The following is a 24,357-nucleotide window of genomic DNA, read 5'->3' on the forward strand; positions in this document are numbered from 1 at the left end:
TTAGAAGCAGGAGAGCTTTTAGAAGCCAGAATGTTGCCCACAAGGCACCTGCTGACAGCAGCGAGAAGAAATCCTTGGAACCTCACAGCCAAAAAAAAGAAAGAAAGGGAGGGAAGCAGGTAGGGAGGGAGGGAGGGAAAGACAGACAGACAGACTGACTGACTTAAGGAATACAAAAAGCTTAGCAATCTGAGGTCATTTATTGAAGGATAGCAATTCTCAGAAAGGTGTGGCTGGGGATAGGGATGCTTGGGGGGGTCCCCAAGATGTTTTCAAGTGGTCCCCAAGGTCAAACCTACTTTTATATGGTACTAAGACCTTATATGCCCTCTTCACTCTCATTGTCTTACGGGTACACAGTAGAGTTTTCCAAAGGTTATGTGATGTGTGATGATGTGGTAGCTCTGAAGGTTAATGGGATGTGTGACTATATACATTTGTGTTTTAAGTTTTTCTCAGTTTTAAGTGTTAATAAACTCAATACTGATAGATATAACGCACACAAAACAAAAGCTCTTTGGGGGTCTTCAATAATTGTTAAAAGTGTAAAGGAATCCTGAGGCCAGAAAGTTTCAGAACCACTGGTTAGAGAGATAAACGGCCCCTGCATCCTATAGCCTTGACACTCCTAAATGACAGCAGGGCAGTGTCATGGATTTTCAAACATGAACCATGGCTGCAGGCCACAAGAAAGCTCCCATGGTTACCCTCTGGTGCCTTCCTTAACAGCATTTTCCACAGCCTCCCTGGTGAGTAATTACGAGAGTGAGAGAGAGAAAGAGAGAGAGAGAGGATGCCACTGGAACAATATCTTACTCATTTTCTAATTCCCCCAAGTGGCCAGACGGGCACATAATTAGAGTAAATCAGGACATATTTTGGAATACAGTTAACTAACTTTTGGTGTGTCTGTTGGTGCCAGAGAGGTTTGTGTTTCCATTTGAAAAGATTTCCTCCAAAACAGATAAAACTTGGCTAAAATGATTTTAAATGATTTCCTACTTCAAAGAGAGAGCTCTGTCCCTCCAGAACCCTCGCCCAGTGGCACTGCAGGGGCTCCGGCCCTGGAGGGAGTAGGGCCTCGAGGCCCCTCACGTGGGCTCTGGAGTGAGGCCTGGAGGTGTACAACACAGCAGCTCCAGGAATCACGCAAACTTGGGATCAGCCTGGCTCCTCCTCTTTCAAGCTGTGCAACTGTCCCACGGCTTCCCTCAGCCTCAAAGTCATCTCCTAGAAAACAGGTGTCCCAGTAGGACCTACTCACAGGCGTGTTGGGGGGATGAGATGAAACATGGTGTGGAAAGCCCCTACCTCAGGGCCCAGAGGTAGAGAGAGCCCACAAGGTGGTAGCTGTCAATATCAGCCTTGAGCTCATTTCCAACAAATTTGAGGTGATGTTGGAATGGCACAGAGAGATTACGACGTCACATTTTCCCAACAAGTGCCACTCTCTGTACATAAAATTTCTACTGTTTAAAAAAGTCCTAGTGTGGTCAACTCTCCATTCCCTCTCTCATCGAACATACATAGAGCACCCACTCTGAGCAGGCCCCATACTAGATGCTAAGAAAGCTGAGATTCGTAGTACCGTTCACACTTGCCAGAGCCTCACGGCCTCTCCCTCTTCCTGAGGGAGACAGATATTCACATCTCACAGCACAGATCAGCATGGCAGATACTATAATGACAGTAATCATAGCTGACTTGCGGTGAGATTTACTATGTTCGGGGCAAGGCAGTTTCCACACATGGCAATATTAATCCTCACAGCAACACTATGAGGCGGTGCTGTTATTTCACCCCCTTACAGAGGGGGAAACTGAGACATAGGTTAAGTAACTTGCCAAAGGTCCACAGCTGATGAATAATGGAGCCTGAACGTGAACCCAGGAAATCTGGCTCCAGGACTGATTCTCTTACGCACCATGTTACAGCCCCTCTTACACATCCAGACCTGTAGCTGCAAGTCAGAGTCTCACCATTTCCTCAGGAGGGCCCTGGTAGGGAGAAGCACGTGGAGTTGGGAGTCAAGAGAGTGGGGCTTAAATCTTGGCTCTTCCGCTTGTCTGTGTAACTTCAAGCAAGTTACTTATCTTCTCTGAACCTCAGTTTCTTCACCTAAAAAATGGGCGTGATCATCAGACCAATCTCAAAACTTGGTAGGATCCTATAAAATACTGCAAAGCCATCTAGTGCCATGGTTTAAAGTATAGAGTGAGGGAACCAGATTCAGTTGAAGCTTTGCTGGCTGTGTGGCGCTGGAGAAGTTGTTTAACCTCTCTGAGCCGTAGCTGTGTCCTCCATATAATGGAGATAATAAAATGTACGCTATGAGGTTTAAATAAGACAATAAGTATGAAAGGACTTAGCACAGCTCGCAATACTTATTCAACACACGTCAGCTCACATTATTAGGCACAAGTGATTGGCAAGTTGCAAAGGAGGACAATACTACTACTGTAAAGAAGTTGGTCTTCAGCTCTAAGGCAAACCAAGTCCCAAGATACTGCTTTGGGACAGGGAGACATTGATGACATCATGGTCTTGGCATGCTCCAGTCTTTTTAAAGGACTCTGTGCTCTAGGATTTTGCAGCTCCGTGTGGTCTCAGACCAGCATCATCAGTTTTAGCTGGGAGCTTGTCAGCAATGCAGAATCTCAGGCTCCACACCAGACCTCCTGAGTCAGAATCTGCATTTTGACAAGCTCCCCTGCTAATTCCTATATACATTTAAGTTTGAGAAACACTGGTGTAGCGTGGAAAAAAGAAGAGCAACAAGAGTTTTTGGCCAGGGGTGGGAAGGGTTAATGTTAGTTTGGCTCCTGTCAAGCCACCGGAAACAGAAGGTTCCAGAGATTGAAGGGTATGGACTGATGGGACAGGAAGGCTTCCTTCCTGCCTTGTGTCCTGGACAGCCAGGGCTCCTGCCTGGGACCTGCACTGACCCTCGAGCTGCAGTGAGGAAGGACCCCTAGGCCTGCAAAGCAGAGGGCAGGCTGGGACAAAGAGAGGGCTAAGTGCCTCTGCTCAGGCTACCTGGGAGGTTCAGTCCTCAGGCCAAGCCCAGATGAGGTCTGAGGCAGAGTGGGGAGGCCGGAAAAACGTCACAGTTAACTGAGCAGAGCTCTCCCCAGGGAGGCTGGTGGCCAGCACTGGGACAGCTGTGTGAGGGCCTCCGAGGTCTCCCCGTTGCCCTGGGCCCCGTCCTCTGGCCCCTGCTTCCCTGGGTCCTGGAGGGTGGGGGCGGGCCCAGATCCTGGACATAGAGCCATGACCATGCTCCATGGGCCTTCCTCCTCAGTGCTGGAGCAGCTGCTCCCCGAGCTCACAGGGCTGCTCAGCCTCCTGGACCATGAGTACCTCAGCGACACCACCCTGGAGAAGAAGATGGCTGTGGCCTCCATCCTGCAGAGCCTGCAGCCCCTCCCAGGTCAGCCATCAGCACTCCGCCCAGAGCTCCTCGAGAGCCCTCAGTAACTCCCCAGGGCCTGCTGGCAGGAGGAAGCGTAGACCGCACGGCATGGCATTCACCTCTCTTCGTGGTTTAGCCAGCGTCCCCATCCACTCCAGCCCTTCTCCACCACAGCCCTGACTGCGCTCTGTCCTCCTCCATCCCCAGCCCTCTACAAACTCACACAACACACATGCCACGCACACTCGTGTACACACTACCACACTCACACACACAAAACATGCTCTCACGTAGACCTCACATAGTAACAAACACACATCGCACACAACACACCCCACACGCTCTCTCACATGCAACACACTCACATACTCATCACATACACATCACACACGCCTACACTCAGATGCACACTCACACACTCCCTCATCTTTATAAGCTGCATGCCTGCCCCCCACCTCTACTCATGCCTCTCCCTCTATTCCCCACAGCCTCTCTGCCTCACTGCGTGCTCAGCAGCAAAGCCTCCTCATCTGCTCCAGCCTTTTCCCCAACCTCAAGTGAGCCCAAGAGATGATATGTGTACATCAAGAGCTCAGGAAACTCTAATGAGCTGTATCATGTCCCACAGGGTTGAAGGGGTCTGAGTGACATGGGGGGAAGTCACCACTGGGTGACACTGAGCCTCACTTCCCAGCGACAAAACGGGCCAATGTCATCGGCCACCCTCACAGGACTGTTGGAGGATGAAAGGGGCAGCAGTTTGCCAACTGTCCCCCGGCTGTCCCCAAAGCAGCCCCTCTACTCTGTTCTCTATACTGGGCTCTGGGCATCCTTTCACTTGGAGAAGGAGATCCTCAATAACAATGTAAAAAGGGAAACAAAGTTTGAAAGCAGGGAAATGATTTAGGATATGCACATGCTTTGCAACCTGAGTGCTGTGTCCTGTGTGGGATAGAAGTCCAAGTGGGCAGGGTGAACTGGCCGTCCTCAGCATCAGCAGCGGTCCCGGGCCCCCTCCCTCCTCACTGATGGCCTGCTCTCCTCCTTCCTCACAGCCAAAGAAGTCTCCTACCTGTATGTGAACACAGCGGACCTCCATTCCGGGCCCAGCTTTGTGGAGTCCCTCTTTGAAGAATTTGGTAAGCAACCCTCTCCTGACCTCTGCTGGAAGCCGTCCTTTCCCCCACGTGCGTGTCCACTGCCCCAGTCTCTGGAACAGTCCCCAGATTGGGCAGGAAAATACCTGCATCTGGGCCTGGCTCTAACATTACAACATTGAGTCACTTTGGGAAAGTCCCTTTGCCTTTCTGGGCCCTGCCAGGTCTGAAAATCTAGACAAATCCGTACACTTATGGGAAATCATCCCTGAGATTTGAGGAAAGGTAGGGATGAATGCGCAGTCCAAAGAAGGCTGGCACATAGGGCGTCGTCTCGTCTGCTGCTAACATCCATCTTAGTAGCTACCTGGTCTGTGGGTTGAGTGGTCCCACAGCTCAGCAGAAAATGGAGCTGTGAGGACTAGCAGAGGCGCCAAGGGTGTGGGAGCAGCTGAGCAGCGCTTCGTGCAGGGTGTGTGTGATCCCTGAACTATCCTGGGGGAAGACAGCACTGTTCAACACAGGGAGAAAGCTATGGGTCAGATGAGAGGATTTACGGACTGACAGACTTTGGGAAAACACTGCGCCTTCATTACATAACCCTTGAAAATTTCCAAAGCACTGTACCAAATAGTATTATCCCATTTGATCCTCTCGATAACACTGGGAGCTAGACAAGGCAGGGATCATTGTGACCACTTTACAGATAAGAGGGATGAAGTCGCTTGACCAGGGTCACTAATGGAGGAGGTGGTGGAGCTTCCTGACCACAAATCTAGCCCTCTTCTCACTCTGCCATGCTCATCCTCCACTTTCTCTGTCCCAATGGCCTGACCCTTCATAGACTGTGACCTGAGCGACCTTCGAGACATGACAGAGGACGACGGGGAGTCCTGCAAAGAAGCCACCCCTGAGCCAGCCAAGAGCCCATCTCTGAGACACGTGAGTTCTTACACTCTCAGGCCCTCTGTTCCTCTGGAGGAGGTAAGGGAAGCTCTCCCTGCTAATGCTGGGGACCCTCCTGGGGGTCTCTCTCTTCAGTGTGGTGGTCAAGGGCAGAAAAAGCACTGTGAGAACATTTCAATGACTCATGACATACTCACTGTGCCCGTGCCAAGCAGGGATAATGCGGTAAACTGACCTGTCCCTTCAGGCCCAAAGGACGTTCCCACCCCAACCTCCGATTTCAGTACCACAGGAAGAGTGATGGGGAAAGCTCTGGGTCACAAGATGGGTGGCCTTTGCCCTCCTCCCTTCTGCTGTGTGGCATATCACTTCCTGTCTCTGAGCCTGAGTTTTCCAGCTACAAAAATGAAGGTCTGGATCATATCTAGGGTTCCTACACTTTGGTGCCATGGAATTAGGACAAGGGGCCCAAATCACATCAAACATTGTCTGTCAACTGCATAATTCACTATCATCATCACCATAAATGGTACCAATTGCTGACCACTCATTACGTCCTTTCATATTCAGAGACTGCATCCTGCCTTCTAGGAGCTCCCTGTGCCCCAGCCTCCTCCCTGTCCCTCTGCCTGCTCCCCTCTGCTCTCCTGGCCTTCTGGGTTTCACACACCTCCTTTGTCCTCCTTCAGGCAGCCGACTTGCCTCCACCGCTCCCCAAAAGGCCTCCACCTGAGGACTACTATGAGGAGGCCCTTCCCCTGGGGCCTGGCAAGTCCCCCGAGTATATCAGCTCCCACAGTAAGTTCTTGTCCCTGAGGGCTGGGGCGTGCGGAGGAGAAGGCTCATCTCCTGAAGCTCCTGTGTGTCCTGCTGGGGCCGGAGCTCCAAGCCTGGCACCATTCAGCCATGCCACACCTACTGAGGAGGAGCTACCAGAGCACCTGGCTTCTCCAGTGACAGCCTGGGTGGGCCGGTAGGCATGGCCTGGGGGTTAGGGGCTTGGGTTCTAGTCCCAGTTCTATGTGACCTTGGACAACCCCCTTCCCCTCTCTGGGCCTTTGTTCCCCTACCCTTATAAAATAAGAAAGAGGGGCTAGATACACACATATAAATGCACTAGGACGAAGTTCACAGATGAGTGCTACTGGCTTGAGTATAGGGACTTAACATTACATACAAGAAACTCTATTATGGTTTTTGGATGACGCAGCATGTGTAGTTGAACCTGTATAAGATGTTTGTGTGTTGTTATCCTATCATTCAGCAGCACAGTGGAATATTCTCCAACCACCAAAAAATACATAAGATAGGTCTGTCTGTGCTGATCAGAAATGAATCCCAAGATATATATTGGAAAAAAATCAAAGAGAATACTGCATATAACAAGATCACATTTGTTCTTAAATAGGGTACTCACACGCACATGCATTTAACAATTTTTCTAGGATATGCAAGAAACTCTTAACAGTATTTTCCTATAGGAAATGAATAGAAATCTGGGTGAAAGGGAACATATTTTCCCATTCATACTCTTCTGTACTGATTGTGCTTTTCACCATGTTGTAGTAAATACATATAACATAAAATCGACCACTCCAACCATTTTAAAGTGTCCAGTCAGTGGCGTTTAGTGCATTCACAGTGTTGTGCAGCCATCACCACTATCTAGTTCCCAAACATTTTCATCACTCCAGAAGGAAACCCCATACCCAATAAGCAGTCACTTTCTGTTCCTCTCTCAACCGATCTGTTTTCTGTCTCTATGGATTTGCCTAATCTGAATATCTCATTTAAATGGAATCACACAATATGTGGCCTTTTATGTCTGGATTATCTTATTTAGCATAGTGTTTTCAAGGTTCATCCATGTCATTGAATGTATCAGTACTTCCTTTTTATGGACAAATAATATTCCATAGTATGGATATACCACATTTTGTTTATCATCTGTCAGTTGATGGACATTTGGGTGTTTCCACCTTTGGGCTATTATGGTATATTATTTTTATGATTAATAAACTAGGTCAAACAAAACTACTGAAATGGTGGGGTTGGACCAGGTGATCAATGCCCCTCCTTCAGCCTTCATAGTCTTGGGGTCTATGTCACTGCCAGCAGCTGTTTATGTGAAGCAGGTGACTTTATTTTATCCACTTGAGGACGGGGAAGAAGGAGGGGATGAAGTGCTGCTGGGCCCTGAATCCCAGGACCAGCCCCTCAGCTGGGTGAGGCTCCTCCCCCTCCCCAGAGAGCTCAGATGGGGCAAAGAAGCTGCCTCCTGGAGCAGCAGGGATCCTGGGGCAGGAGGGAAGGGAGTGCCTCAGGAAAGGCCAGGGACCTTATCCAGGGAGAGGGCACCAAGCCCGACAGGAAATATCCTTCCTCTCGCACAGGGTCCAGCCTACCAGGTGTCCAAGTGCTATGACCCTGGTGCTCCCTCCCTCTTCCCCCTCGCACCTCCTCCTTCCCTACCCCCTCCTCTGGCCTGAGCACCCCCAGGCCACCTCACAGGGATGTCACCAGCATCTGAGACCTCAGAATGCCTCCTGGGAAAAGCAGGCTCTGAGCCTCACTTGGGAGATACAATTGGGTGTCCCAGTCACTGGAAATTTGAGTGCTGCCGTCCTCAAGAAACAGATGGACAGCACGGGCTGAGAGCCCAGAGCAGTGGTCTGAGGAACAGGTGGTGTGAGAGCAAGTTGGTCTGAAGGAAGGAAGGCTTCCTGGAGGAGAGGATGTGCACCTGTCCCCCGAGCTGGCAACCTCAGTTCTGATCCAGGCTCTATCACTAGCAAAATGTGTGGCCTCAGTTTCTTCATCTGTGAAGTGGGTCTGATACCCACCTCCCTGCATTGTGGGAATCCAAAGAGATGATAAATATAATGATATCTAGTATTTGCCTAGGATGTTCTGTGTGCCAGGCATTGTGCTTAGAGTTCATATGCATCATATCACTAATCCAAGGTGGGAACTGTTCATGTCGATTTATAGGTAAAGAATCTGAAACGCAGAGAAACTGTTTTCTTTCCAAGGTCACTCAGTAAATGATGGAGATAGATTTGAACTCAAATCTGATTAACCCCAAAGCACATGCCCTTAATCCACTAAGCTTCAAAGTATGCTCCAGAGACCATCTGTATGAAAATAATCTTGTTTTAAAAAAGTCTGATTCCTTGGAGTTCCATATATTTTCTCTTTTTACATATGTTTAGAACTATGCTATTAAATAGTTTTTTTCCTTAGTGCAGATTCCTCAGCTCAGCCCACATCAGTGAATCTGAATCTCTGGGGATACAGTCCAGGGATCTGCATTTTAAAAAGACCCCCAGTGAATGTAAATTGGTGCAGCCACTATGGAAAAAATATGGAGGTTCCTCAAAAAACTAAAAATAGAGTTACCATGTGATCTAGCAATCCCACTCCTGGGCATATATCTGGAGAAAACTCTGATTCAAAAAGATACATGTACCCCCAATGTTCATAGCAGCACTATTTACAATAGCCAAGACATGGAAGCAACCTAAACGTCCATCAACAGATGAATGGATAATGAAGATGTGAGATAGAGAGATAGAGAGATAAAGAGATAGATCTGTATATATACACACAATGGAATATTAGCCATAAAAAGAATGAAATAATGCCATTTGCAGCAACGTGGATGGACCTAGAGATTATCATACTAAGTGAAGTCAGACAGAGAAAGACAAATACCATATGATTTCACTTATATGTGGAATCTAAAATATGATACAAATGAACTTATTTACAAAACAGATACAGACTCATAGACATAGAAAACAAACCTATGGTTACCAAAGGGGAAAGGTGGTGGGGGATAAATTAGGAGTTTGGGATTAACAGATACAAGCTACTATATACAAAATAGACAACCAGCAAGGCCCTACTGTATAGCATAGGGAACTATAATCAATATCTTGTAATAAACTATAATGGAAAAGAAAAATAAATAAATAAAAAGACCCCTGGTTATTGTGATACAGAATACAATTTGGGATAACCCCACTCCTATACTGTACTGATTCCCATGAATGGGAAAGTGAAAGTTCAGCATCAGCAGCTGTTGTATGTGTTATTGTATATATTCACTATTTTATGTGTTATTATTATCTCCTCTAGTCCAGTTCCTCCTTTGTAGTCACAGAAATTTAGAAGGAGAGGAGGGGGTGGATGTATTAAGAAGTGAGCAGAGGGGCTGAAGTGGAAGAAGATGAGACAAAGGCAGAATAGAAAGGGGGTCTGGGCCCAGGTGCTGGGACACCACTCCCTGCAGTGCAGGGGCCAGAACTGTGACTGAGACACACACCCACACACACCAATGCTCTGGGGTCAGAGGAGAGGGGCTGACCACTCTCTGCCTGGGAAGGTCAAAGGAAAGCTCTTCGAGCTGGGTTTTAGAGGGTGAGGAATGCTCTAGCAGTTGCTAAGAGGGCACAGAGAATAGCATGAACATAAGCCTGGAAGTGTGACAGAGCCCAGCAAGGTAGTTCCTGGTGACAGGAGCACAGGGGGCAGGTGTGGAGCTAGAGTAGATGAGATGCAGAGACGAGGCCCCACACCCTGGCCGGGGAGTGACGACAAGAAGCTCTACTCCCTCTTCCCTGAGGAGGGCATGGTGTCCACGATCTTCCCCAGCCCTGGTGCCTGGCGTCTGTCTGCATTTCTCCAAGTACTGCTCTTTCTGCCCTTTCTGCCAACCCCACAGACGACTGCAGCCCAGCCCACTCGATTGTGGACAGCTACTACGAGGATGCAGACAGCAGCTACCCCGCGACCAGGATGAATGGGGAGCTGAAGAACTCTTGTAAGTACCAGGTGGATGTTCAGTCCAATTCCGTCCTCACGAAGAGCAGGCCTTGACCTGACCTTGGCATGCCCGTGCCTACCACCCCGTCACCTCCCTGGGGTCGCCACGGAGGCCTCAAAGCCCTCGTTCTCAGAGACCCTGGGATTCAGTGGGAAGACTGCTGGCATGGGAGTCAGGAGCCCCAGACCAAGCCCTTGCCCTGACTCTTGGTAACTGACCTTAGGTGAGTGATTTATTCTCTCTGAGCCTCCAGATTCCTCTGTATAAAATGGGGACTTGCTGGGTGCCATGAAAATGACCTGAGACAATGGATGCAAAGATGATGGGTAAAGACAAAAGCTGATGTTTACTGAGCCCTCACTGAGTGCCAGACACTCGGCTAAACACTCTGTATTTGTTGCTGTTCACAATAGCCCAGTGAGGTAGGTATTATTCATTATTATTGATGAGGAAACTGAAGCTCTGAGAGGTGAAGTCACTGAGATCACAAAGCAAGTAGTAAATCTGTAAGACACAGTGCCCATGCGGGGGCTTAGTCATTACCAACATCACACCTCACACCTACCCCTTCACAGCCCCGGGGCCCCAGAGCAGGGATGCCTGCAGAGGGGTAAGAAGGTGCCCCCCCACCCGGTGACGGCACAGGGACGGGTCCTTTCCCGTGGCTCCTGCAGACAATGACTCTGACGCCATGAGCAGCTCCTACGAGTCCTATGATGAGGAGGAGGAGGAAGGGAAAGGGCCGCAGCCCACACACCAGTGGCCTTCAGACGAGGCCTCCATGCACCTGGTGAGGGACTGCAGGATATGTGCCTTCCTGCTGCGGAAAAAGCGCTTCGGGCAGTGGGCCAAGCAGCTGACCGTCATCAAGGAGGACCAGCTCCTGGTGAGTGGCCACAGACGAGTGCCTCTCGGCCTCACGTGGACTTGCATGTGCCTGCGCGTGTGTCTGTGTATCTGTGTGCGTTCAGGCATGTCTGCCTCGGTTCCTCTAGGTTTGCTTTGTGCACAGAGGCTCAAAGCCTGGTGCTTCTGAGATCAGGGCTCTCCCACCCGAGAAGAATTAAAAAACAAAACAAAACCTGAAGACCTGATAAAGACTTATCAAGTTTTGTTTTGCCAGACATGAATTTTTTGTCACTTTAAAACAATGTTTATCATTTTTCATTATGCAAGTAAATGTATTTATTTATAAAGCCAGAAGAAAATAAAATGAAAAATGATTTTTTTTAAAAAACCCACCTAACCCCGTTGACCAAGAGCTAACCACAGTTAGATTTTGATGTATAAACTTCCACCCTCATTTCCATACATCTGTCTTTTCTAAAACTGAGCCCATGTAATACTTGTTATTATATAACTCGCTTTTTTAAACTTTTTTTTTAATTCACCATCTCTCATCACTAGCATTTCATAAAAGAAATGTACCTTTAATTCCAAAGTATAAGGATGGACTTAATTTCAGGAAAAAAAAAAAATGAGAGCTGTTTACCTATTGACAAGTCTTACCGAACATACATACATTTGAAACATGACATTTTCTCACCCTGCAGCAGTGAAAAGCTCATCCCAGGCCAGAACCAGGCCAAGAATCATGACTTACTTCTTTCCACACCTTATGCCTTCTATGTTTTTCTTGACTTAGTGTACTGCCTAGGACCTCCAGTACAATGTAAATAGAAGTGGTGAGAGCAGGCATTATTGTCTCAATCCAGATCTCGAAGGAAAGTTCAATAATTCACCATCAAAGCTGATGTTTGCCATGGGTTTTTTGTAGGTGTTCCTTATTATCACATTAAGCAAGTTCTCCTCTAAGAGTCTGCTAAGAGTTTATGTTACAAATGGGTGCAGGATTTTATCAAACATTTTTTCTGCTTCTATTAGGATATATGGTTTTTCTCCTTTTTTCTGTTAATATGATGAATTATACAGTTAGTTTTTGAATGATAAGCCACTCTTGCACTCCTAGAATAAACCCCACTTGGTCTCTATGCAATACGTTTTTATGTGTGTCTGGATTCTATATGCTAATATTTTGTTTTAGTATTTACAACTATGTTATGAGAGAGATTAGCCTATGATTTCCTTTTTTGTAATGTCATTGTCAGGTGCTGGTATCAAGGTAATGTTAGCCTCATAATAAGAATTGGAAAGTGAGAATCATTATTGATAAACTATTGACTTCCCAAGCCCAACCCTCCATCTCTGCTAGAATTCTCTCCCCCACGTTTCTGCCATGTAGCCCATTAATAGCAGGGAGCTGGCTTCCTCCCAAGACAGCCTGTTTCTTCTCTGGTTCTTTAGACTAAAACGGTCTTCCTAGTATTGTGCTAAAATCTGCCTCTTCCTAAATAGGTAGTTGTGACCCTTGGGACCGCTCAGTGGCCCTTGAGATCTGGAGATTGCCCAAAGATGCCCCTCCCAGGCTTCTCCCCTCTGTAGTGAACAGCCCCTGTCTTCACGCAGTGCCCACAGCTGGACTGGGTGGGGAGGTCTCTGTGGGGTAGGTTGAGTTTCCCTGTCTCCTCCCTCTACTCTCCACTCCAGGAGGCCCTAACCCCTTCTATTCCTGTCCAGTGTTACAAAAGCTCCAAGGACCGGCAGCCACATCTGAGGCTAGCGCTGGATGTCTGCAACGTCATCTACGTGCCCAAGGACAGCCGGCACAAGAGGCACGAGCTGCGCTTCTCCCAGGGGGCCACCGAAGTCCTGGTGCTGGCACTGCAGAGCCGGGAGCAGGCCGAGGAGTGGCTGAAGGTACAGGGGGGCTGTGCCTTCGCCCACCCCCCCCTCCCTCCTTCCTTCCTCTCTTCGCCAGACCCAGCCCTCAGTGGAGTGGGCCCCTGTCACTGGAAGAACAGGCCTTGCTCAGGGGAGAGGGGGTCAGTGCCCTTCACATAAAGCTAGGGCTTTATGTGGAAATGGGCTTCGGACATCTCCAGGAGACAGACCTCAGGCTGGAGACCTGTGTTCCTTCTGGTTATTTGAATCCCCTTTCTAACACGCCTACTGTGGGTTTATCCTACCTGCAATGTACATCTCCAGGAATGGGGAGCTTAATACCTACAAAGGAAGTTGATTTTATCATTAGACAAGCTAATCCTTTTTCTTCTTTTAATAAAGGAGAAATTCTTTCTTACCTTAGGTGAAACGTGCATACTTATCACATCCACCTATGACCCAGCCTCTGCATGTTGCAGCTACACAACAATTAGAGTTACCATGTACTGAGCACTTACTTTGTACCATGCATTGTGCTAAGAGCTTTATACACATGACTTCATTTACTATTCACAGGGGGACTAATATTGTTCCCATTTTACAGATGAGGAAACTGAGGCACAGAGAGCTTCTGTGACTCACCCAAGGTCAACCACCAAGTGGTTCGGGCAAGGATTAGAAGCAAATAAGGAAACCTACTCCAAAGGCGACAGGCAGGGTGGCATACTGATGACAAGGGAGGACTTGGGTGCCACACAGACTTGAGTTCAAGTCCCAGACCTAAGTGGCATTTACTGGCTGTGTGATCTTCTGCAAAGGACTTTGCTTCCCTGTGCCTCAGTTTCTTCCTCTATAAAATGGTTCTTGTAAGGATTCTAGAGAGTACCTGATATAGGGCCGCCAGGCAGTAAGTCCTGAGTAACTGTCAGTGACTACTCTGCAGTGATGATGAAGCCCTCACCCCCAGGCCCTTACAGCAGCTCTCCCCTCCTCTGATCTTCCTGCTGGAACAAAGAAACCAAACCCCTCCTTCCCTCCCTCCCCATCCTCCCTTCCTTCCTGTGATAACCAGCTCTCCCACTGGGATGTTTACTGTTTCTCATTACTGCCTTTGTCTCAGGAGGGGAAGGAAGAGAGAGAACCTGCATGCTGGGGTGGGTGTGGGGGAGAGTGCTCTGTCCTCAAGGGGTGGTTGGGTCAGAAGAAGAAGCCCTAGACCTAGAGTTAAGAGGCCTGCCTTGGCACGCCAGTTAGCCCAGAGGATAGGGCAGGCAGCCATGGCTTCGCCTCTCAGAGCCTCATCATCCTAATCTGTAATTTGGGGAACAAGGTGCCCCTGCCCCACAAGGCTGCTGTGGGGCTACAATGGGATAATCCACGCAAAGCCACCTGACAGATGAGCAGCAAGTGGTCCGTTATTGTTTCATGGTCTGGATGCTTGTGCTGCATGGCCTCAGGTGAATGCCTTGGAGTCTCAGTTTCCACATCTTTGAAATGGAGAGAATAACCCTGGCTGCCCTGCAGGTAGTTGTAAAGTTCCAACATGTCACAGAAGCGAGTCCTCATGCCTGTGCAGGGCATGCTGGTTCACATGGCCCTTCACACCCATCATCTCACTGGTCCTCACACACCCAAGGATGTAATAAGCAGAGGACCACTAATATCCCCATGTTACAGATGGGGAAACTAAGGCCCAGAGCGGGGAAATGGCTTTCCCAAGGCCACGCAACTAATTAGTAATGGCACCAGGTCTAGAAGCCAAGCCTCTGGGCCCAATTCAAGGGACAGACACAGGAGAAAGCCTGTTCAGATCCTGACGTGCCCCACAAATGGGGCAGGAGGCCACATCAACCCATCTCTTCCACCCAGTGATTCCAGCTGCTCTGCCTGATGGCCCTGACCACACAGACCCCATTCTTGCTTTTGCCTCCACAGCGTCCCTGCCCACCTGCTCACAGATGTGTGTCCTCTCCACAGGTCATCCGAGAGGTCAGCAAGTCCGTTGGGGGTGCTGAGGGGGCAGATGTGCCCAGATCCCCAGTCCTCCTGTGCAAGGTGGACCTGGACAAGGTACCTCTGTCTTCTCAAGGTTCCCTCTGGGCCAGGCAGTGGGGATTCCGCACGGGCTCTGCCCCAGGGGACTCGCAGGCTGGTGGTAAAGCCAGGCATTGACAGTAGGCGCTCAATAAATGTCTACTGAATTCATGAATGAATGAATGCCCGTGTCCAAGGTGCAGTACAAGCCTGAGGAGGGAGTGACTACCCTGCCAGGACAGGAAGAGGTCACGTTGGAACTGAGCCATGCAAACTAAATTGGAATTAGTCAGAGAAGGAGTGTGCCCCACTGGCACATAAGTGAAACGGTCGTTTCATAGTCTGTCAGGCCAATGGCAAACACATGCTAATGCCTATGCTTCACCAGGTGCTGTGGGTGATCAAGGGACTCCACCCCAAATCCTAAGGGGAGAGTTAAGACTCCCATACATGGGTCTCACATGACATAATAAAGGCTAGCATTATAGAAAATATGACTGTGTGGCCAGGACTGTCCTAAATGCTTTACATGCATTACCTAATTTAATTTCTACAGCAACTCTGATAAACTACATTTTCAGAAGAGGAAGCCAAGGCACAGAGAAGTTTGCCCAAAGTCACATATAGTTAATAAGGAACAGAGCTAACTGATTTACACCCCGCCAGCCTGCCTCTCAAGGGGATCTTCCTGAGCTCCACTGGATGAGTAGTTAGCATCTGCCGTGCATTGGGTACTGTGCTAGGCACTGGGTGCAGTCCTAACAGTAACAGACACAACCCCTGCCCTCCCAGCAAGGGGTTCAGACATGAATCCAATCACATAGACTTAGAAATGCCAAGCTGTGTAAGCGCCGGGAAGGAAAAGTACCAGGTACCCTGGGAGCACATGACAGGGGCTGCTCTTGTCTCAGGGTCAAGAAAGGCTTTCCTGAGGGAGCACAATTCAGAGAAGGGTGAAAAATTAGTGAGGAGGGGGAGGGAAAAAGCATTCCAAGCAGGGAGAACAGGCCCTGGAGCAGGAAGAAGCATGGACGGAAAGAGGCCAGTGTGGATGGGTTCGGAGAGAAGGGGAACGTGTCAACTCTATTCGAGTGTCCTGGAAAGCCGTAGTGAGGGGACAAGGGCTCATGCTGGCTGGAGGGGCAAGGGGGGTTAGGGAGGTTGGGCACCTATGTTGAGCCTTAAAGAATGGGCAAGACTCTGCCCCACTGGGGCAGAGGTGGACCAAGGGACAGGGGCTGCAAGGGAAGGGAGCAGCAGAGGCAAAGGTGGGGTCAGCAGAGTCATTAGGAGAGGAAGGGTGGAGGGCTCACTCGGCCTTTGCCATTAGTGGAGGCTGAAGGAAAGCAGTGTTGAGGGCACGCGTGTGTGTGTATGAGTGTGAAAGAGTGTGTGAGTGTGAAAGAGAGTGTGTGTGTGTACACACACCTGCAGCTGCATGCTGTGGTGCAGTTCAGAGGATGGGTAGAGGGGAGGAAGAGGCAAGCCTGTAGAGATGGGCTCTCCTGTGGCTGAGTGTACAGGGGGAGGGTAGCTAAAATGTTTAGCGTGGTATTTTTGGAGAAGAGTGGGAGTGAGGACGTGGTATTGGTGGCTCTGTCTCTCCATGGACTCCTGTGATTGAGGTGTCATCATCATTAAGTCAATTCCAAAGTACTCACAGTGTTTCTTTGTATTTGCTTTCTATCTTAATGAAAAACTTACCATCTGTACACCATCACAGAATAGAACCATAACTTCTGTCTCACAATTTACAGGGGTGATTCTTTATACTTGACAGTTCTAACCAATTTCTGACAGCTGCCATTTTTCCAGCCTTTGGAAATTGGGGGGAGTACATGGCCTCTCTTACCTCCCCCTGCTTTCTAGTACTATGCTTACAGCAAAGCATCCCTGAGCCTGGTCTGGGGTATTCCTGGCAGGAAAGGTTTAGGGGCCTCAGAGCTCTGTAAGTCCACCTTTTTAAGTGGATGGGTTTTAGTCTTGTCCTGAGTCTGGCTGGCATAATTTAGCTTCTTAAAGTGAGATGGCCGCATACCACACAGGTGTTAGAAATGATACAGTCTGTTGGCCTCACAGTTTCACTTGGGCCCGTTCCCTGGTACCTCACAGCAGCCCACTGAAACGGGTGTAATTCAAGCGAGAAGCCTTGGGGAGATGAAAGGATTTCCCCACATTCCCACAGCTAAGTAGAGACTTAATTTCTTCCAAGGTCCATCTGACTACTCTGCACCACTCCCTAATAGGAATGAATGAATGACTGGTCCAGAGTTGGCATAATGAGTAAAAATTAATGTTGGCTGACAATGAAGTTGTTACCATGGTGTGTATGTGCGTCTTTACCATCCTCTCATCCAAGCTAGAATTGTAATGGACTCCTCTCTCATCACCACTCACATTTACTGGTCACCAAGTCCTGTCATGACTACTTTGAAAATGCCAACTCATCTCTTTTTCTCCATCCTCACTGTCGCTTGGTTCATCCCCCTATCAAGTCTCAGCTTGCCCAGGATGACACTCTAAGTGCCTCTTTTGCTTCCAGTCTTGCCCCCCTCTTATCCACCCCCATGATGCCACTGGGGGCAGCTTCCAAAACCAACTTCATTAGTGTCCCACTTAAATACCTTCTCAGCTCCCCATCTACCAAATGTAGTCCAAACTCCTAGGACATTAATCTCAGTCCGTTATATTGAATTCCTCACTCCCCAAATAGACTGTGAGTAACTGGAAGACACAACCATCCTAAGTCATCGCTGTCTTCCTCGTACCAGTACAGTATCAAGCACATGACAGTTGCTGACAAATATTTGTTAGCTAATCCTCATGTACAGGGGTCAGGGGGAGACTGAACCAACAAAGGAGAACTTTCTAAATGTGCCCTCTGATAGGGGGCTGTCTGTGTCCCTCCCCAGAGGCTGTCCCAAGAGAAGCAGACCTCGGATTCCGACAGCATGGGCCTGGGCGACAACTGTTCCACCCTTGGCCGCGAACACGGTAGGAGCCTCTGGGGGCTCAGGCTGGAAAATGCTAGAGCTGGAAGAGGCCTTGCCACAAGCACACAGTGCAGAGCAGGTCCTGACCACTCTGGAGACCTAGGTGATGTGACCTGGCCTATCCATACCTGGAGCTGTAGGCCAAGCCCTGTGTGCAGGCTGAAAGGTTGGGGGGAAGGGCTAGGGGTGGGTGGATCTGGGACTTGGGGCTCCCTCCCCTCCCCTAACCCATCTCCATGGCAACAGGCAAAGGGAAGAAGAGCAGCCTGTCAGAGCTGAAGGGTTCAATGAGCAGGGCTGCGGGCCGCAAGATCACCCGTATCATCAGCTTCTCTAAGAAGAAGGCACTGGCCGATGACCTGCAGACATCCTCTACCGAGGAGGAGGTTCCATGCTGTGGTGGGTACCGGGCATGTGGGAGTGAATTCAGACCCTGTCGATGAGGGCTCCTGGGGCCAAGCCAGGAGACCCTCCAGGCCTAATCTACCTCACTCCCAAGGCAGAGGACAGAATCCTCCTACTGGAAGGCTAACCCCCACTCCATCAATAATCCATGCCCTTCCATCACTTCTCCTCCATGAAGCCCTGACGCCTAACAGAAGGAAAAGCCAACTGACTCTATTTCTCTGCTCCCTGTGACCTTAGTGCCAATCACTGCCCACCTCTGGGCCTCAGCTTCCTCTACTATGACAAGAGGAGAGTATCTTACTTCCCAGTATATAATATGCCAGGTGTTTAAGTTATGGCCCAGTCTTACAAGGATATTTCTTGGATAAAAATTTTTAAGTACTTTTCATTATAAATGCATTCAATGTGAGTTAAAAGGAGTTTGGAAGGAAAAAAACATATTTTCTATCTAAATGCAGTTTTCCATGTACCAGAATCCAATAGAAAATCATGTATTTTAGATAAACAGTAACATTCTGCTAACCTGGAAAGAATATTATAAAAGCACATGGCTATAAAGAAATATTTTGTAAGTGGATCAGGACATGTTATGGTAAAAAATAAGTTAAAATCTAAAACGTTGAGGGAATTCTAAACTCGTCAGCCATCAGCCTGTCCCTTACTTGTTTTATAATTCTTTATCTCGGCTAGATGTTTTTGTTCCCACATGCTGCCACCAGGTGTCAGCATCACCCATTATTTTCTGTCTTCAGTAATAGTTTTGACATTTTAGGAGGAAAGGCAAGAGGAAGAGTTGTGTCTTTTATTCATTCTGTATGGTAGTTCTGCCCCTTTCATCAAGCTTGGTATAGTCTAAAGGCTGTGCATGTATGTACAAATATGATTATCAGTCCTCATTTCATAGATAACAAACTGAAACTCAGAGACAGAAGAGGATGCCTGAGGTCACAGGCCACGAGTGAGCTGATCCGGGACCCAGAAGGCCTTCTTTCCAGCTAGAGGACAAGGGTTATCCAAGTGCTCTGTTCCCGGGGTGTAGACCCACGCACCCTGACTTGTATCCCCCAGGGCTGTTAGGAGGTCACACCACTGGTCTCCCCCTCCCAGGTTATCTGAATGTGCTGGTGAACCATGGCTGGAAGGAACGCTGGTGCCGCCTAAAGTGCAACACCTTGTATTTCCATAAGGACCGCACGGACCTGCGGACCCACGTGAATGCTATCGCCCTCCACGGTTGTGAGGTGGCCCCAAGCTTTGGGCCCAGACACCCATTTGCCTTCAGGATCCTGCGCAACCGGCAGGAGGTCGCCATCTTGGAGGTGAGAGGAGAAAATGCAGGTGGGCCTTGGTGGTAGGAGGTGAGAGGAGCTCTGGCCTGGACTTTGGCTTTTGTCCACAGTACCTCGCTACTGACATTACAGGGACTAAGGAAGAGGGAAAGTAAGCCAACTGTTGCCAAGTAACCAACAGAGTTGCTGGTTAAACTATAGAACACCCACTGAAATTTGAATTTCAGATAAACAACAAATAATTCTTTTTAATAGAAGTACATCCCATATTTGGGACATACCTATACTAAAAAATGATTCACTGTTTATCTGAAACTCGAATTTAACAGAGAATTCTGCATTTTTATTCGTTAAACTGGCAACCCTAGACCCAAGGTTTGTTTATTCTGCCTTAGAAATATAATCCCAAACCTGAAAGGCATCTAGTCTGATCTAACTCCAATCTGATTCTGGAATCCTCTCTAAAATTTACTTCCCACCAGTGACTGTCCACTTCAGATAAACCACTGCCCTTCAAAGTAGCTTGCTCCTCCCACCAAGCAACTAAATTTTTACAAAGATTTTCTCCATATTGAGTTGCAACCTTAAGCTCTGTGAAGGTAGTGACCACACTTGTTCTGCATACTTTTGTTTTTCCAGAACCCACCATGATGTCCAACACATACTAAGGGCTCAATTAAGATCTGTTGAACAAATGGCTGAATGACAATGCGATTTCATTTCACCCATTCATTTTTCATACCTACCCACCGGCACCAGCCCTCCTCTCTGGGGTCACCCAGAATATGCTGACTCTCGCTTTACATGTCAATCCTTCAGCTATTTAGAATTTAAAATATTAACTGGGAGGAAAACTTAAACAACTACCCCCTCACATTACAGATAAGAAAACTGAGACCAGGGCAGGCATGTGCCTTATCCAAAGCTCCACAGAGGATCAGTGGCCTCTAGTCTTTTCCTAGAACTAAGACCCAGCCTCTTGGTCTTGTTTTCTTTGCCCAGTACCCACTGCCTGTGTCAGTTCTTAAATTTCAGGAAATATTGACTCTGTCACTTTTACTTTTGATAGTTTGAGATGGGTCTCTTATTTCTCTTCAATTAAACAAAGAGCTTTCTGGCAAAAAGTGTGCTTTTTAAATTCAAGTTCAGTATTTGTGTGCTAACTTGATTTTATAATAATGCTCTTTAAATAAGAACATAAGTATATGTTTAGTTGACCAGCAACTTCTTGGAGATTTTCCTGTATACAGTACTATATATAATTGGCATTTATAATACAAGAAAAAAATTTGATTGGGTTATGTGATAAATAGCCTCATTTAATAAAAAGCAAATATTAAAAAAAAATTCAGAGAACACCTGAATTTTGTTTTCATATCCAAATGGTCAGGAAGGCTCTGAGGATAGTGAGTGAGGTTATGTGTCTTAGAGAGGTAGTCAGGGAGGGCTTCTCTGAGGAGGTAGCCTTAGAGCAAAGACCTGAATAGAGGGAAGGTGGGAGCCACTTGGGTTTCTGGATGTGTGTTCTAGTCTTGCTCCTCTTGGATCCCTAAGTATTGGGTACATAACAGATACTATATGAATATGGGTTTGGCTGTAGTGAGCAGGTAGCCAGAGGCTCTGATGGTGCCAAAGTGAACCCAGCTTGTGCCTCCTCTCCCTCAGGCAAGCTGCTCCGAGGACATGGGCCGCTGGCTCGGGCTGCTGCTGGTGGAGATGGGCTCCAAAGTCACTCCCGAAGCACTGCATTATGACTACGTGGACGTGGAGACCTTAACCAGCATCGTCAGTGCAGGGCGCAACTCCTTCCTGTGAGGGCCGGCATCCCATGGCCCACAGCCACCCTCAACCTTTCCTATCTCAGCTCCCTCTCAGAGGCGGAGTCCAGCCTTGGGAATGGGAGGGGAAGGAGGAAGGGCTGAGAAAGGCTGCTTCCTTGGGAAGTCAGAGTGGGTGCCTTCCTCTTCTAGCAGGCAGGAGTGAGCTGGTTAAAGGAGGTAGCCCAGGGTCAGGGGACACTGTGGACGGAATGAGCCAGAAAGGAGAAGCCTTTTTGTACAGTGGCCTGCGCTCTGCTCTCATGCCATGGAAACTTTGTCCCCATACCCTTGAGCCTCTGGGTGGGCACAGGGCTGGTGTGCAGAGTTTGGCATTATAAGTGCCATATTCAAGTCACGGCTCTATCACGACCAACAGCTTGGGCTGGTTGCTTGCCAGCCTGGATCCTCTGTTTTCTCGCTTATAGAATGGAGGTGATGAATCACCTGCTTCCTGAGTTGTTATGAGAATCCCATGGGTCCCTGCCTATAAAGCTCTTAACACATCAATGTCCTAGTGCTGCCTGGCATGGTTGCTATCACTAACTTTCTGACCTCCATTAAAAGCTGCTGCCAGAATCAAATGAGAGAATGGACAGGAAAGCACTGTAAGCTGCATAAGTATCTTTGTCGCCATCATCGTCATCATCCCTTGTATTTTCTAGATATGCAAGATCCTGCCAGGATCAGTGGCCTGAGCCCCGAGTCTATGATGATGTTCCTTATGAAAAGATGCAGGTATGGTCCCTTGGGACTTCGGGGAACATGGCAAAAGCCACTTATTAGCTCTCCCTCACTACTCCTTTTTTCCTTTGCTTCAGAGAGATCATTTTCGTTTAACCAGCAGCTAGAAGGCGGGGGAGAGGGGACCTTCTTATGACAGACCATGGCTCAGGGGAAAGAATCTCTGGAACAGGAGACTGAGCAGTGCAGTGGAAAGATCCCCTGACCAGGAAGAAGAAAGGGCTGTGCATCTATAAAGCACTGCTCCAGTCTGAGCAAGGTGTTGGACTGTCCACCCGTTTACTGCTCTGTGAACTGACTGATTCAGTAGTGTCTCAGGGGGATAAAGCTGGGTGGCTGCCCCCAGAGGCCTTTCCCTGGTGGCAACCACAGCCTAGGCTTCAGCTCCCAGGACAGTCTCCCTGTCTTGCTCACTAAACCAAGGAGATGCCAGCTTATTAATTTACAGTGAGGTCTCTGTAGCCATCACTTGACCCATACTGCTCCACAGCATGCCCCGTGCCTTCTCCTGCCACGGGAGAGCCAGAGGATGACATTCTGATCAGACAGTGGTTGGTGGGTCAGGCCTCACAGCTAGAGGAGAGAGAGAGGGAATCAAGCTGCCAAGGAAAGCAGATGTGTTTGCGGGCCAGGACCCCTGCCTTGGACAGTGCTGGATGACACTCTGAGCTCTCACCTCTAGGACTCCCTTTGCTACTAGAAACTTCTCCAGCCATCCTTCTGTCTACATGGTCTTTCTTCAGACTCATATGAACCAGTAGATGCAGCTTGAGACTGTTCTCAGCTGCAGAGTTTAGTAGCAAGACAGCTTAGTGCTTAAGGACAAGAACTTTGCACTCAGGGCTGAGTCCAAGTTACCTTGGGTTTCATTTCTCTGGTCCTCACTTCCTGGCTCCACATGAATACGATAAAAGCTACCTGATAGGACTATTGCAAAAACTAAATGAAATACTTTATGGAAAAAACTTAGCACAGTACCTGGACATTGGAAGGTCTTATACAGAGGAGTAAATAGTACTGTTGTTATCAAGAGCAGTATTACATGACATTATCATCATATTCCACTCATGGTTTCCTGAGCTTTGACAAGATTTGGAGTGTTCTCACGACTCTTCATGCAAAAATGTATAGCCAGTCTATTAAGTTATGTCACTTCTACCATTGGCTGATCTCATCTATGACTTTTTTTTTTAACTTAAGACTTTATATTAGCAATTTGGAAAACTTGAAAGATACGTCCAAATGATGTGAGGACAAAAATATCTATGATAAATCAAATATGGTCACCCACGGTCTTTTGAGACTTCCTAATTTTCCTCTCAGCAGAAATTCCAGTTTAGGGTTGCCTTCTGCTGCCCCCCACAGGAAGGTATGAGGATCAAGTAATACACTGCTAGTGCAAGTGGTTTATAAACTGTTGAGGGCTGCACACATCTAAAAATGTAAGGCCAAGATCTCAGAGGTCATGTAGTACTCAGCCACTGAGCACGCACCAGAAAGCACCTACACTGAGGATTCTGAGCCCACCCACACTTTACCTTCTCCTTCCATCTCTCACCCAGGACGAGGAGCCTGAGCGTCCCTCTGGAGCCCAGATCAAGCGCCATGCCTCCACCTGCAGTGAGAAGTCCCATCGGGCAGACCCACAGGTCAAAGTCAAGCGCCATGCCTCCAGTGAGTTCTGTGTGCAAGGGAAGAAGGGAGGGAAAAAGTCCGGGACAGGAGCAGGGTCGGGGGGGGTGTCTCAAAATCAGATCCTTGCTGGAGTCATGCGGGTAAATAAGTGAAGAGAGGTATAAGAAAATACTCTAAGAAAAATAACAGCACAAGCAGAGTGATAAAGGGCAGCTAGCAGGTGGCCTCAGAGGGGAAACAACAGGGAATGGGTTGGGGGAGACTGAAGGAAACTGCAGTGCTCAGGCCCCAGCTCTAGGGGCAGCTACTACTTAGCTCCAGCCAAGGCCCCCATGCAGCAGTGCCAGCCCAGATTTGCCAATTATTCAAAAGAGACCAGAAATCTACTTATTTTTTAATATAAGCAACTATTTAAAATTTTTAACACTACATAAAGCCATATATATATGGCTTACCTCTGTGTCCCAGCCCAA

At 48.3% G+C, this 24,357-nt stretch overlaps 1 protein-coding gene and 1 long non-coding RNA gene across 14 annotated transcripts in view; one reads left to right on the plus strand and one right to left on the minus strand.

Annotated features, from left to right (window-relative positions):
* AFAP1L1 (actin filament associated protein 1 like 1) overlaps positions 1–24,357 on the plus strand; it is a 71,891-nt gene that overhangs the window by 22,124 nt on the left and 25,410 nt on the right. For 3 of the 13 annotated variants that reach the window (XR_009700841.1, XM_061189816.1, XM_061189824.1), the window contains exons 2-15: positions 3,302–3,430; positions 4,468–4,551; positions 5,354–5,451; positions 6,105–6,213; positions 10,142–10,240; positions 10,918–11,129; positions 12,821–13,000; positions 14,942–15,034; positions 17,887–18,157; positions 18,238–18,390; positions 19,507–19,718; positions 21,354–21,499; positions 22,171–22,243; positions 23,812–23,923. Coding sequence is in view for 12 of the 13 variants with exons in the window: in XM_061189816.1 (XP_061045799.1) it covers positions 3,302–3,430; positions 4,468–4,551; positions 5,354–5,451; positions 6,105–6,213; positions 10,142–10,240; positions 10,918–11,129; positions 12,821–13,000; positions 14,942–15,034; positions 17,887–18,157; positions 18,238–18,390; positions 19,507–19,718; positions 21,354–21,499; positions 22,171–22,243; positions 23,812–23,923 (1,971 nt within the window). In the remaining variant the exon portion in view is untranslated. Of the gene's footprint in view, positions 1–3,301; positions 3,431–4,467; positions 4,552–5,353; positions 5,452–6,104; positions 6,214–6,234; positions 6,389–10,141; positions 10,241–10,378; positions 10,467–10,550; positions 10,570–10,917; positions 11,130–12,820; positions 13,001–14,941; positions 15,035–17,886; positions 18,158–18,237; positions 18,391–19,506; positions 19,719–21,353; positions 21,500–22,170; positions 22,244–23,811; positions 23,924–24,357 lie in introns of those variants that run through there. The other 10 variants (XM_061189818.1, XM_061189822.1, XM_061189817.1 and 7 more) reach the window with 10 other exon arrangements.
* LOC133091028 (uncharacterized) overlaps positions 1–24,357 on the minus strand; it is a 57,192-nt gene that overhangs the window by 5,131 nt on the left and 27,704 nt on the right. The gene's annotated exons all lie outside the window — the stretch shown is intronic.

This window comes from Eubalaena glacialis, chromosome 4 (assembly GCF_028564815.1).
Source record: "Eubalaena glacialis isolate mEubGla1 chromosome 4, mEubGla1.1.hap2.+ XY, whole genome shotgun sequence".
In the NCBI taxonomy this organism is placed as follows: Eukaryota; Metazoa; Chordata; class Mammalia; order Artiodactyla; family Balaenidae; genus Eubalaena; species Eubalaena glacialis.